The 13,243-nt window shown below is 50.6% G+C and overlaps 1 protein-coding gene across 3 annotated transcripts in view; it reads left to right on the forward strand.

Moving 5' to 3' along the window:
• The window catches only part of ECE2 (endothelin converting enzyme 2), a 32,290-nt gene that overhangs the window by 14,875 nt on the left and 4,172 nt on the right, over nt 1-13,243 (forward strand). The window contains exons 1-11 of one of the 3 annotated variants that reach the window (XM_058730679.1): nt 3,021-3,226; nt 3,514-3,600; nt 3,948-4,083; nt 4,288-4,503; nt 4,961-5,085; nt 5,178-5,324; nt 5,487-5,552; nt 9,666-9,854; nt 10,552-10,694; nt 11,074-11,188; nt 12,582-12,692. In XM_058730679.1, coding sequence (XP_058586662.1) covers nt 3,188-3,226; nt 3,514-3,600; nt 3,948-4,083; nt 4,288-4,503; nt 4,961-5,085; nt 5,178-5,324; nt 5,487-5,552; nt 9,666-9,854; nt 10,552-10,694; nt 11,074-11,188; nt 12,582-12,692 — 1,374 coding nt within the window. In that variant the 5' untranslated portion in view covers nt 3,021-3,187. Of the gene's footprint in view, nt 1-3,020; nt 3,227-3,513; nt 3,601-3,947; nt 4,084-4,287; nt 4,504-4,960; nt 5,086-5,177; nt 5,325-5,486; nt 5,553-9,665; nt 9,855-10,551; nt 10,695-11,073; nt 11,189-12,581; nt 12,693-13,243 lie in introns of those variants that run through there. The other 2 variants (XM_058730682.1, XM_058730680.1) reach the window with 2 other exon arrangements.

Raw genomic sequence — 13,243 nt, forward strand, 5'->3', positions numbered from 1 at the left:
GTAGAGAGTGCCCATATTTCCCATTTTTGTCAACACTGGACATTAATGTGTCTTATTATCTTCATGACTACACTGTTCTTGTAAATTTAGCACATAAGCCATTGTCCATTCCCTCTCAATTCACAATCAATTTAGAGGGAAAAAAAGACCAAAAGAAAGATCATTCCTATAGGAAAAGAAGAGCAGAAAAGAGAAAGAGAAAAAAACAATAGAATGAGAGAAGAAAAAGAGTCAGGGTGACAAACACAGAGGAAAGAAAAGAGAATTATAGATTAGAGCAATCTCCGACCTCTCAGAGTAGGGTATTTAACATGTAGTCAGGAATAGTTATGAGCCTAATAAATAACTTGAATCACGAAAGAGGCATGGAAAGGAAATGTCCATTTAGGCCAAGCCTAGTGAAACTGAGAACACTGTAAAACTAGGTACCAGTCTTTCTCATACGTGGCTGCATTTAATTCTCACAGCAACTGAGACACTGACGATTGTTCCCATTTTACAGATAAAGAAAATTAAGGGTCAGAGCTTTCAAGTCACTTGATAAAGATGATACAGCTGATAAAGAATTGAGCCCAGATTTGAGTTCAGATCTGTCCGGCTTGAAAACTGGTGTGTTTCCCCTTACCCTTTCAGAGAAAATGTGGCTGAAGACAAGCAACTAATGCTGGAAGGAAGTATAGCCTCCTTTCGATTCATGTTGCCAAAGTGCTCTCCAGAAAGGAGCCAGACTTCTTGGGTTTAAATCCCAGCTCTGCTACTTATGAGTTGTGTGACTCTCAGCCTTTCTATGCCTCAGTCTGCTCATCTGTAAAATGGCTTCATAAGTGCCATAAGGGTAAATGAGTACATAGAGGTAAAGCACCTAGAACAGTGGCTGGCGTATACTAAAGTGTTATATAGGCTTGCTATTTCTATTTTGGCATTGCAGTAGGCATGGGACTATTTCTTTTTTTTTTTTTAACATTTATTTATTTTTGAGACACAGAGAGACAGAGCATGAATGGGGGAGGGTCAGAGAGAGAGGGAGACACAGAATCTGAAACAGGATCCAGGCTCTGAGCTGTCAGCACAGAGCCCGACGCAGGGCTCGAACTCACGGACCGCGAGATCATGGCCTGAGCCTAAGTCGGACGCCCAACCGACTGAGCCACCCAGGCGCCCCGGCATGGGACTATTTCTAATGAGCCTGTTGCCAGAAGCCCTTATATAGTAGCTTCGGTTGCACTTACATAGTCATGCCATGGTGGAATTTCCCACGGGCCAAGACTGCCTCTGCTGACATGTTTCCCTTCATCCAGGCTTGTAGGTGACAAGGGGAAGAGGCGAGTGCCACTGCGATGCTGCATCAGAGTGAACATGAATAACTCCAGAAACTTGTTGTGAGTGGATATCCCAAGGCCTTGCTGCTGCAGACCCCAGTATGGCTAGATGTGAAAGCTTCTTGCACAGGGAACCGCTAAACAACTTAGAACCCATCTACCTACTCTAACACCTGGGAAATAGGACAGGCTTCCTCCCGCCTTACAATTCTCATTTCTACCTGCAGAATTTTAACAACAATAACACGAAAATAGCAGCTAACACATTGAGTGCCCTTTATATGCCAGACACTGTCCTTTGAAATAGGCACTACTCTTATTTCAGTTTTACAAGTGAGGGCATTGAGTCTGAATCCAGAATCCTTCATCCTACCTATGACACTGTACTGTCTCCTATGTCTCCAACTTGAGAGCATGCAATTGGGTGGGGGTGGGGGGGACAGGGAAGGGGGTGGAAATGCCAAAGGAAGCAATCCACATTCTTAACCCGATCCATTCATCAGCCACCCTTTCTCAGCCACAAGAGCAACCCATGTTAAAACCTTATGCAGCAAGCTGAGGACTGACGTGAGTGTTGAGAAATTGAGTATGGATTTGCCCCCATTCTGAGTCTTCTCACGTCAAATTCATGAACTCTGCTGGGGAAGAGGGACGAGGATGAGGCACTTTAAAAAAAAAAAAAAACTGTGGCAAAAAGCCTGGGCACTCTTCAGTGCAGCAGACTGCAACACCGCCAGGCCTGATTAAGGAATGACAATATGGAAGGCAGATGGCAGATGCGTAGATGCCACACTACTGCCTCTCAGTTAAATATTGCTTGGTGTTTTTTTTTTCCTTGTAAACCTCCCAAATAAAATGGTTTGCTTTCCTCAAGTTAGAAGTGTTAACACGTCTTTTCTTTAAATATCTGTACATGGCTGTTTTTTTCCCTGCCGATTTGTCACCATCTGTAACCCTCCCTTTGTGAGATGATCTGATGACAACAATTATCTTGGGGAGTAAAAGTGCAGTCTTGAAGCAACATGTAAGAGTGGAGTCAGAGTGTGGATTATGTGTGTGTGTGTGGTGCCCATGTACTTTGTGTGTGTGCTGTATATGTGTGCTGTGTGTGTAGAGAAGGACGGTGTAGTTTGTGTGCTGGCTCTGGGTGCCTTATCCAGGTCTACATGGTGAGTGTGCAGTGTGTACACTGTGTGTGTGCAGGGACCATGTGTTGGGCTGAGTGCCTGCCTGTGTTACTCTGGGTCTGTGTGCTCTCTGGGTAGATGCTGTATGGACCCTCTGAATGTGGGTCGACCCCCATGTTCTGCTTTGCCTATGCTGGCTGAGGAGGGGCTGTGTGGACTGCTGGGGACAGATGTTCCTCCCCAGAGCATAATTTCCCAAAGGTGTTTAAAGGGGGTGGGAGGGCCTGCAGTTCGAGGAATTGGGCCAAGAAATATCACCGGGGGTTGAGACTGGGTCAAAGGCATGGAAATTATGGGTGGCTGGCAGGAGAGTGTTGCTAGGAGGGGGGTAGGCTGATCCTGAAGAGGACAGGGGTCCTGGTGTTGCTGGAGGGTGGCCGCCGGCACCCGAGCGAGGTCCAGGTCCCGGCGCACAGGGCGGGCGGCGGGCAGCGGGCAGCGGGCAGCGGCGGGCACGCTCCTCCCCCCACGTTACCCCCACCTCGGGCGGGGCGCCGCAGCGGGAGGGGGCTCGGGCAGGCGGGGGCGGCGGCGGCGGCGGCGGCAGCGGCGGAGCGAGGGGCTGCGGCAGAGGCCTTGATGGCGGGCGGCGGTGAGGGCTGGGGGCCAGGAGCCGAGGCCGAGGCCTGGGCAAGGGCCAGCCGCCGGGAGCCCTAAGGTGTCGCCCGCCCCGACTCCACCATGAACGTTGCGCTGCAGGAGCTGGGCGGTGGCGGCAACGTGAGTGGGAGCCCCGGGCTCCGGGGAGAGGCCTGGGTGGAGGGGGTGAGGCTGAGGGAGTAGGCGGCGTCGGCAGGGCAGGGGCTCGGGCTGGCGGTGAAAGGGCTGAGTCTCAGAGGGGGCCGCGGGTCGGGCGTGGGGGGCCCAGGCCGGCGAGCCCGGCGGGAGAGAGGGGGCCCTCACCGCAGAGAGGAGGGGGCCTGGCCAGGCCAGGGGCACTGGGGCAGGGCCGTGGCCAAAGAGCCCTCTCTGCCTGACTTCGGTTGGCGCCCCCGACTGTCTGGCAGATGGTGGAGTACAAACGGACCACGCTGCGGGAGGAAGACGCACCTGAGACCCCCGTAGAGGGCGGGGCCTCCCCGGACGCTGTGGAGGTGGGCAAGGGGGTTCTCCCTTTCTCGCCAGGCCCCAGCCCTGACAGGACGTCTGGCAGACCCAGGAGCTCTGGGCTGCCCTGGAGGGTCACCTGCCCCCACCTCCCCTCCATCTCTGGCCTCTGCGCTAGGGCTGTGGTGAGGCAATTGTAAGCCATGACGTTGCACTAAACAGGCTCAGGGCTCAACTCAGACTGCCTCATTGCCCCTGTGCCCAAAGTTGACCCCTTTAGCGTCTTTGCTCCGTGGCTCTGGAAACTGGCCGTGTCTTCACCCTTTGGGAGGACTTCTGTGAACTTGGATCCTCACCTGCAGCTTGGTAGCTCACTGTCATCCTGTGTTCCCAGGTGGGATTCCAGAAGAGGACAAGAGACCTCTTGGGCTCTCACACGCAACTGGAGCTGGTCTTAGCAGCTGTCTCTCTACTGCTGGGTGCACTGCTTCTGGGCTGCTTCGTGGCCCTGGGGGTCCAGTACCACAGAGGTAGGTGGGCCCACACCTGTCACCAGCCCTCTTGGTGTGGGGGCTCTGGCTCAAGGACCCCTAAGGTTTTCTCTGGTTGGGGCCAGTCTTCCCCCAACTTTTCTCTCTCCTCCCAACCTTCTTGCTGTCATGGCTTTCCCCAAAGCATTGTTTTCTCAGACCCACCGACAGCCTCCTTTCCCCCCACCATGTCCCCTGCCACAGACCCATCCCACAGCACCTGCCTCACAGAGGCTTGCATTCGAGTGGCTGGAAAAATCCTGGAGTCTCTGGACCGTAGTGTGAGTCCCTGTGAGGACTTTTACCAGTTTTCCTGTGGAGGCTGGATTCAGAGAAATCCCCTGCCCGATGGGCGTTCTCGCTGGAACACCTTCAACAGCCTCTGGGACCAGAACCAGGCCATACTGAAACACCTGCTTGGTGAGTGGGGCTGTCAGGGAGGCATTGTGCCAAGTACAACTCATGCCTGGAACAGGGTTTCGCATTTAGGTACTCAATAAAGGTCCATGACTGAATGACTTAGTGGGTGACTGCAAACATTCCTGGGTAGGGGATGCAGAGAGCAGGGGGTTCCTGAGAGGTGGAGATGGCTTTGAGGGGACAGATCTCTGACTATAACGAAAGGACTCTTCTCTTCACTCTGCTTGGATCACTGTTGAGGTGTGGCAGGCACGAGGGAGTCTGTGGAGCTTTGAGGGTTTCCATGGACAGGGGAGAAGAAGTCACACTTGGCGGTTTCAGATGGTCTTCCTGAGTCTACATTAGGAGGACTGCCCCTTAACAAGGCAGGGAGAGGGACCAAGCAAGGGCCCAGGACCCCTCTCACTAGATAGCATAGCTGTCAACCATCCCACAGAAAAATGTGATCTACCCACAGAAAACACCACCTTCAACTCAAGCAGCGAAGCGGAGCGGAAGACACAGCGCTTCTACCTATCCTGTCTGCAGGTGGAGCGCATTGAGGAGCTGGGAGCCCAGCCGCTGCGAGACCTCATTGACAAGGCAGGACCACTGGGGGAGGTCAGGATAGGTCCTGGGAGAGGATAAGCTTTGGGGGCCTCTGTGCCATAGTTTCCATTATGGTCTCTACCCAGATTGGTGGTTGGAATATCACGGGGTCCTGGGACCAGGATAACTTCATGGAAGTGCTGAAGGCAGTAGCAGGGACCTACAGAGCCACCCCCTTCTTCACTGTCTATGTCAGTGCCGACTCCAAGAGTTCTAACAGCAATGTTATCCAGGTACCATTCTGGGGAAGGGTTGAGAGGGACTGATGGACCATTGACTGACCCAGACTCCCCTTCCCTATGACAGGCAGGCTGGGGTGGCCCCACCCCCCACCCCTGCACAAGAGTCCAGGTATGTGTGTGGGGAAGGCTTACTCCCTTCATTTGCTATTGCAGGTGGACCAATCTGGGCTCTTTCTCCCCTCTCGAGATTACTACCTAAACAGGACCGCCAATGAGAAAGTAAGGAGCATCCCCAGAACACCCAACCCCACCCCTCTGTTGAGCTGGGCTGATTCCTGTTTACTTTCCCCTTTGCCAAGGGTCATAGTGGGGAAGGTGAACATGTCCTGTCACCTAGTGAGCCAACTACCCTTCCTTCCGTCTTCCTCCCTTCACTCTTCCCTCAGTTTTTTCCTTCCTCCCTTCCATCCTTCCTTCCCTCCCTCCTCTCTTTCCCACCCTCTTTTTTTTCTTCCCTTCCCTTCCCTCTTCCCTTCTTTCCTTCCTCCCCTTTATTCTTCTAGGGAAACATTAAAAAAATTTTTTTTCAACGTTTTTTATTTATTTTGGGGACAGAGAGAGACAGAGCATGAACGGGGGAGGGGCAGAGAGAGAGGGAGACACAGAATCGGAAACAGGCTCCAGGCTCCAAGCCATCAGCCCAGAGCCTGACGCGGGGCTCGAACTCACGGACCGCGAGATCGTGACCTGGCTGAAGTCGGACGCTCAACCGACTGCGCCACCCAGGCGCCCCTAGGGAAACATTTTATAGGCCTCTACTATGTGCCAGGTGCAATGGGGGAATTCTGAGATGTACCTCCAGAGCCACTGTCACACAAAGCTTTCAATATAGATGGCTTTATGGATCTAGATAGCTAAGAACAGGTTCAAAAGAGGGTCTCTAGGCCTCAGGAGAGATTCAGGTAGTCAGAGCTTTCCTAATGAGATTGCGTTTGAGCCAGGCCCTGTAGAATATCTAAGAGTGGGTGAGGGCATGCTGGGTAATGAGAATAGTTTAAACAAAGTCTTGAAGAAGGAAAGGCTAAGGCATTTTTGGACCATGAGAAGGGGTCCAGCTTGGCAAAATGTGGAGCTCAGAGCAGATGAGGGGCTGGACAGGTGGGTAGGAACTAGTTGCAGAGGGGACCTGGAATGCCACACTGGGTTCATTGTATAGGTCTCCGAGAGCTGTTGCATGCTCCAGAGCAGGAAGGGAGCAACACAGTGAGCAGTGCTTTGGGAAGCCAGTCTGGCTGAGGTGTGACAAGTAGATGCAAGAGAGGGAGCCTGGAGATGAGTTAAGAGTCAGTTGCACTCCAGGCTCTGAGTCTGTAAGGGCTCTGATGTGGCCAGTGGCAGAGGGAATGTTAAGAAGGGCAGGATGCAAGAGACATGACCTAGTGGAAATCATGAGTTGCTGGTGGCTGGGTGTTTGGAGAAAGGAGTAGAAGGAGGAAGAGATAAAGACAGATGAGTCTATAAGCCTGAGTGATGGTGGAATGGAGCGGTCCTTGGAGAACCAGGGGTGCCTGTAAGAAGAACAAGATCAGGGCACGTTGGGGAAAAGGAGACAGTGTTACATCACAGGAAAAGGGAAGACTTTGAGGTCAGACCTCGGTTTTAATCCCAGCCCTGCGGCTTGGTGCAAGTTGATTAAATTCTCTTGGAAGTTGTTTCTTCATCTGTAAAGTGAGGATCATAGCATTTACCTCCTAGAGTGCTTGTTTGGGGAGGGGGGATGCAAGCTTATACAGACACTCAGAGAGTGGGAACGACTTGTTTTAGATGTGTGGTTGTGAAGGATCCAGACAATGTCTAGATGTCTAGATGGAAAGGTCAGCAGGCAGCTGTGGAAGCTGGGTGGAGTCCTGGAGACAGGATGAGGCTGGAGGGAGCTGAGGACTTCAGGGCCATCTCCTTAAAAACCTACACAAAGGCCTAGGAGAAGTGAGAGGCAGAGGTAGAATACAGAAGGGAAAAAAAGAATATCCCTGTATTTTAAGGGCAGTGGGAGAAAGACAGCCAGTGAGGTAGACTGCTGTGGAGTAAAACAACTGCTAGAGTCATTTGTCCCTTCATTGGTTTTCAAACACTGAGCATTCCTCAAGCAGACCCTCCTCCTGGCATGTGGTCAGCAAGACATTGCCTTTGGCCTCTAGGCGGGGGAGGAGACAGGAAGTGGTTCAGTGCACAGTTCTCCTGTGTGAAGTTGCTGGCACTGTCACAGAGGAGAAGCACAGTGTTCTGAGACTGAGCGTCACAGGGAACCAGCCTAGTCCTAGGGTAACAGCAGGCTGCAGTGAAAGGAGAGGGTTTAGGCAAAGGGAAAAGCTTATGCAAAGGCTGTGAGGTGGGGAGGCATATAACCTATTGATGGACCAGAGAGGGGTAGGAGGGGAGTGGGCCAAGGCCTTCTGGACAGGTATGTAGACTCATATTGTGCATGACCCCTGTGGGTCAGATTTAGCACTTATTCCAAAAGAAATAGAAAAGGAAACTCATCAAAACTGAGACTGGCAGGGCATCTGGGCGGCTCAGTCAGTTGGGTGTCAGACTCTTGGTTTCGGCTCAGGTCATGATCTCACGGTTCGTGGGATTAAACCCCGTGTTGGGCTTTGTGCTGCAGCATGGAGCCTGCTTGGAATTCCCTCTCTCCCTCTCTCTCTGCTTCTCCCTTGCTCATGTTCTCTCTCTCTCTCTCTCTCTCTCTCTCTCTCTCTCTCTCTCTCTGTCCCTCAAAATAATTTAATATACATTTTTAAAATACCACATTGGGAGTGGCATGAACAGATATGTGGTTTGACATCACCTGAGTCAGGAGAGGAGAGAATTTTGAGAATTCAGGAGAGAACCACAACAACCAGGAACTGGCAGGAGAAAGCTTCAGTTTGGCTCTCAGTGTGTTGCTGGATTATCTCGAGTAGGAAGTCTGTGCCAGCATCTAGTGGAAGCTGTAGCATAAAAGGTTCACATAGGATAAAAACTTAGGAGTAAATCAGGGTTCAGGAAAGTCTCAGGGTAAATCTTCAGCTAAAGGTAGGCTGAGAAAGGGGTAAGTGAGGTGGGTAGGGGCAGGGCATAGTCAGGGTGACTGGTCGAGTCAACCATTCCCCTCAGGACCTGGGATGACTTGGACTGGTCCTCAAATCTCTTCCTCTGACACCAGCAGCAAGGGAGAGGAGAGGTGGGAGAAAGAAATTTTGAGGTGCAGGGAATGGATATTAAATGGATATTTAATGGATTTTAAAACTTTTCAATAGAGTGGAAGAGGAGGCGGCCTTTGGTGATTAAGGGAGCTCAGGGTGGGGCTTTAGGGCCAGAGTGAGGAGTGGCCCCTGGGAGGAGGGCCACAGGGAGTTGGTGCTGAGTGGTGCTGAGGGTCTGTTTGCAGGTTCTCATCCTTTCATTCAACAAATATTTATTGAACACCTACTATGTGCCAGATGCTGGGCTAGAGCCTGAGACTACAGTGGAGAAGAGAGAAAATAGTCCCTACCTCATTCAGCTCAAGTGCCAGCAGGGGCTAAAGCAACACAAGTGCCTCCTGGGCCTGGGTAGTGCTGGGGCACCGGCCCTGGAACCATCAGGCCTGAGCCACATTTGGATTCTGCCATCTGCTAGTTTGTGATATGAGTCAAGTCATGTAACCTTCCCAAGCTTGTTTCCCCATCTGGAAAATGGAACTAATACTCACTATATGGAGCTGCAGTGAGAGGGAAAAAGGACACATCACTTACAGAACCCTAGCAGAGTCTGATACATGTGTTTACATGTGGTCATATGTATTTCTTTTCTGCTCTTTTCTCCCCCTTAGAGACTAGAGGGGAGCTGAGAAAGCAGCAAGGTTGAGGCCTGGCTGGATGGGAGACGGAAGGCCATTAAAGCTACTGTGACTAAATTCCCCATGGGGTCCACTCAGTTGTTAAGTGAAGACATGTGGTCACTGATGTGCTGGAAAAATAGAAGGGCTTTAGGAAATGAGAAGGCAGAGCAGTGTGGGAAGCATGTCTATCTACTGGATGAATATTTACAGGGCACTTGTTCAGTGGTAGGCCCCATTCTAGGCCCTAGCGGTAGAAGGGTGACTAAGTTGCTGTAACTTGGAACAGTGCTCTCCTGAACTAACCTTCTCATTTGGGAAATAACTGATCAACAAGCGTGCAAATAAATAAACAAGATCCTAGCAGGTACTGGTAAGCAGTATGACAGAAATAAAACAGGATCGTCCAAGAAAGCTTCTGTGAGGAGAATCCGCAGAAGAGATGGTAAACAGAGGTGGGGGCCAGAACAGGCCCTCTCAGCCTTGCGCGGGACCTGTTGCTGGGCTCTGAGGATGACTCAGGGCCTTGACAGGTGCTTACTGCCTACCTGGACTACATGGAGGAGCTGGGGATGCTGCTGGGTGGACGGCCAGCCTCTACACGGGAGCAGATGCGACAGGTGCTGGAGCTGGAGATTCAACTGGCCAACATCACAGTACCCCAGGACCAGCGGCGGGATGAGGAGAAGATCTATCATAAGATGAGCATTGCGGAGCTGCAGGTGGGGCCTGGGAGGAACAGAGACAGCTGGGAGGGGCCAGGCCCTGGGGCAGACCTCCCAGCTTCCCTTCCTGTCATCTTTCTGAGGCAGCCAATTGGTTCCTCATTTGCTCGCTTCTGTGAGCTTCCCAGCTGCACTGTTACTATCCTGGAAAGAAAAGTGGTGTCCATTTTAGGCCACCTCTCACTAGGACATCTCTTGGTCCTCCTTCATGTTGCCTGGGGATGCATAGAGGGATTATATTAAAAATCTATAACAATTTGTACAAGATGTCCACAAAACAATCAGAAGAAATTTGGAAGCATCTCCTTTAGTTGCCAGGAATCAACACTTTAGTTGGATTATGGAGATTTTGGATGGGGGAGGGGAGGGTTCTGGAAGGAGAGACCAGTTATGTAGGGACTCTGGGTGGTATTTTATCAATGGTTATGAAAATATTTGAATATCTATGCCCCCGCTGAGTATTACATAGAGTGCTTTTTCTTGTATAATAACTGATTGGGCTCCCAGATTGAGGAGTGCTCAGGCCTGGAAAAGGGTTTATTATAGGAAGGGGCTACCAAGCAGCTAATAGATGTTGCCATGGTAATGAGAAGGGCTCCCAGGCTCCAGCATATCAGTGGGGCAGGGGTCTGCTGGAAGCCAGGAGTGTAGGCAAGGAGGCTTTAGATTTTTTTTTTTTTTTTTTTGCTTGTAGGCCCTGGCACCCTCCATGGACTGGCTGGAGTTTCTATCTTTCTTGCTGTCACCGCTGGAGCTGGGTGACTCTGAGCCCGTGGTGGTGTATGGGAAGGATTATTTGCAGCAGGTGTCAGAGCTCATCAACCACACAGAGCCAAGGTTGGGGGGAGCCCAGAGTGTGGGAGGTGGGACTCAGAGCTCCATGCAGGTCCAGGCAGGGACTGGGCATGGGGGACTGTCACAGCCAGACACAGAGCAGCATTTGACAAGGTCCTGGACCTTCCAAACATCAAAAGAGAATGTCTGCAGGCTATTCCCATAGGGTGAGGCTTCAGGGGGCCCATTTGTGCTCTTTATTCCCACACCTTCTCCAAACTGACTTCTGCAGGCAGGTGTGTGGTCCCAGGGGAGAGAGAGATTCTGGGACAGCTCCTGCATATGCCTCTCAGGACTTCTGTTGCCTGCACATTCATGGAGCAGATTGGGGGTGAAAATGGTACCCCACCTGCCCTTCCCTTATGTCTGGTCTGGATGCCAGTGTCCTGAACAATTACCTGATTTGGAACCTGGTGCAGAAGACAACCTCGAGCCTGGACCACCGCTTTGAGTCTGCACAAGAGAAGCTGCTGGAGACCCTCTATGGCACCAAGAAGGTGGGCTTTCTGACTCTGTCCCCACCTTCCAGTCCAGCCTAGCTGACTGTCAGGCACCATTTGCCTCATGGTATAGTATGGAGCACAGGAGTAGGAATCAAGATGACTTGGGTGTCAATCCCAACTCCTCCGTTTTTTAGCCTATGGGACCTTGGGCATGTCACCCAGCCTCTCTGACTCTCCATTTGCTGGTGTGTGAAGCAGGAGTACCTTGTAGGGTTGTCTTGAGGACTGAGTTAATGTAAGTGAAGCACCTACCCGGTACATGGTATGTAGAGGCATTCAGCTTTGATGATAATGGTTAAAAAGATGAATAAATGCAGTTCTTAGTTTCAAGATACCCCATTAAGTGGGGAAAATGGACACGTAACCAAACATGGTTATTTTGGGGTGGTAAGTGCTCACACTGTGTGAAAGACCTTTGTGCTATAGAACAGAGGAAGGGATAGTACATTCTACCTGGGGGAGGAGGCAGCATTAGGAAAGACTTTTATGAAGAGGTGATGTTTGAGGTAGTTCACCAAAGGAGCAAGGGAAAAGGGCACTCTAGTCAGAAAGAATAGCATGTGTAAATTCCTAGAGGCAAGGAGCATTGTGGGTTTGCATGTGCTCTGGTATGAGCTTGCAAACGGGGCAGCTGAGAGGCTGAGGGGGGTGAGGTGGACCTGGGGCAGTCCCTGAAGGGACCTGAATGCTCCATTAAGAAGTCAGGCCTAAAAAAAAAAAAAAAAAAGTCAGGCCTCAATTCTTTCAGTAATGGGCAACCATGGGATGATTTTAAGCAGAAGAATAACCCAGTTAGATTTGTGTATCGGGTAGTCTTTCTGGAAGCTAAATGGAAGATGGAGGGGGGTGTCACGGGAGGGGGAGAGGGATGAGAATGAAATCAGAGTGTCTAGTTAGGAAGTGACTGCAATCTTGGGCCGGAGGTGAGAGTGTTGTAGGGCAGGGAAGTGGCAATGGTGTGGACAGGGGAGATGACTAAGAAGTAGAAGTGGTAGCCTTGGTGATGGATTGAATGTAGGGGTGGGGGATGGAGGAGTCTGGTGACTTTTGCAGGTTTCTTGCATGAGGGACTGACTGGATATAAGGCTGCGATATGAGCAAAGAAACTTCTGGACCCCAGTGGGCCTCTTAGAAACTTAAGAGGAGGAGAGTACTGAGCACGGAGTAGGCAGCACACATGTTCCTCCTGCAGTTTTGCTGCTGGGGTTGGCACATTTTTCCATTCTGCCCTTTATTTTCCCCGGAGTCTGAGGGAGAGACGGCAGCTCCCCAAACCCAGGCTTTCATTGTTCAGAGCTGAGAGGGCTGGCCCCAGAGACAGAGAGGAGAGCAGCCCAGACGGAGAGCATAGCCATCTCTGGGAGGCCTGGCTCTTTGTCCCTTACAGTCCTGCACGCCAAGGTGGCAGACCTGTATCTCCAACACGGATGATGCACTTGGCTTCGCTTTGGGCTCCCTCTTTGTGAAGGCCACGTTTGACCGGCAAAGCAAGGAAATTGTGAGTCTTCAAGGTCCTTCCAATAATACCCCTTGTTTTAGTTAAAATTCACTGTTCGTTCATGTGTGTACATAGAGGGGGTGAAAAACTGAAAGGAAATTCATCAATAAATGGACAGTATTTTGGTGGTGGGATTGAGGGGTTCTTTTTGTCCTTTAAAGTTCTCTGTATTTTCCAAATGTTCTGCAATGAGTTTATGTTGCCTCTCCAGTTAGAAAAATAATACTTATTATTTATTAGGAGATGATAATGAATGTGCTTAAAGTATTATCTACAAGGCTGTTTATTGCAGGGTGGTTTATAATAGGTGAAAATGAAAACAACTTAAATGTCTAATCATAGGGGACTGGAAGAAAGATTGTGGTTAGAGTGGGTTGTGAGGCAGTCTTAAAGCTCATGATATAGTGTTAAGTGAAAAGAAGTAGCTTACAAAATATATGTATGTTACACAATATAATTCTGTGTTGTATATGTATACCTGGGCAGGGAAAGACACTCAAAGTATATAATCAAAAGTTAAGAGGGCTTATCTCTGAGTGATGGGGTTATAA

Source organism: Neofelis nebulosa, chromosome 5, assembly GCF_028018385.1.
Source record: "Neofelis nebulosa isolate mNeoNeb1 chromosome 5, mNeoNeb1.pri, whole genome shotgun sequence".
In the NCBI taxonomy this organism is placed as follows: Eukaryota; Metazoa; Chordata; class Mammalia; order Carnivora; family Felidae; genus Neofelis; species Neofelis nebulosa.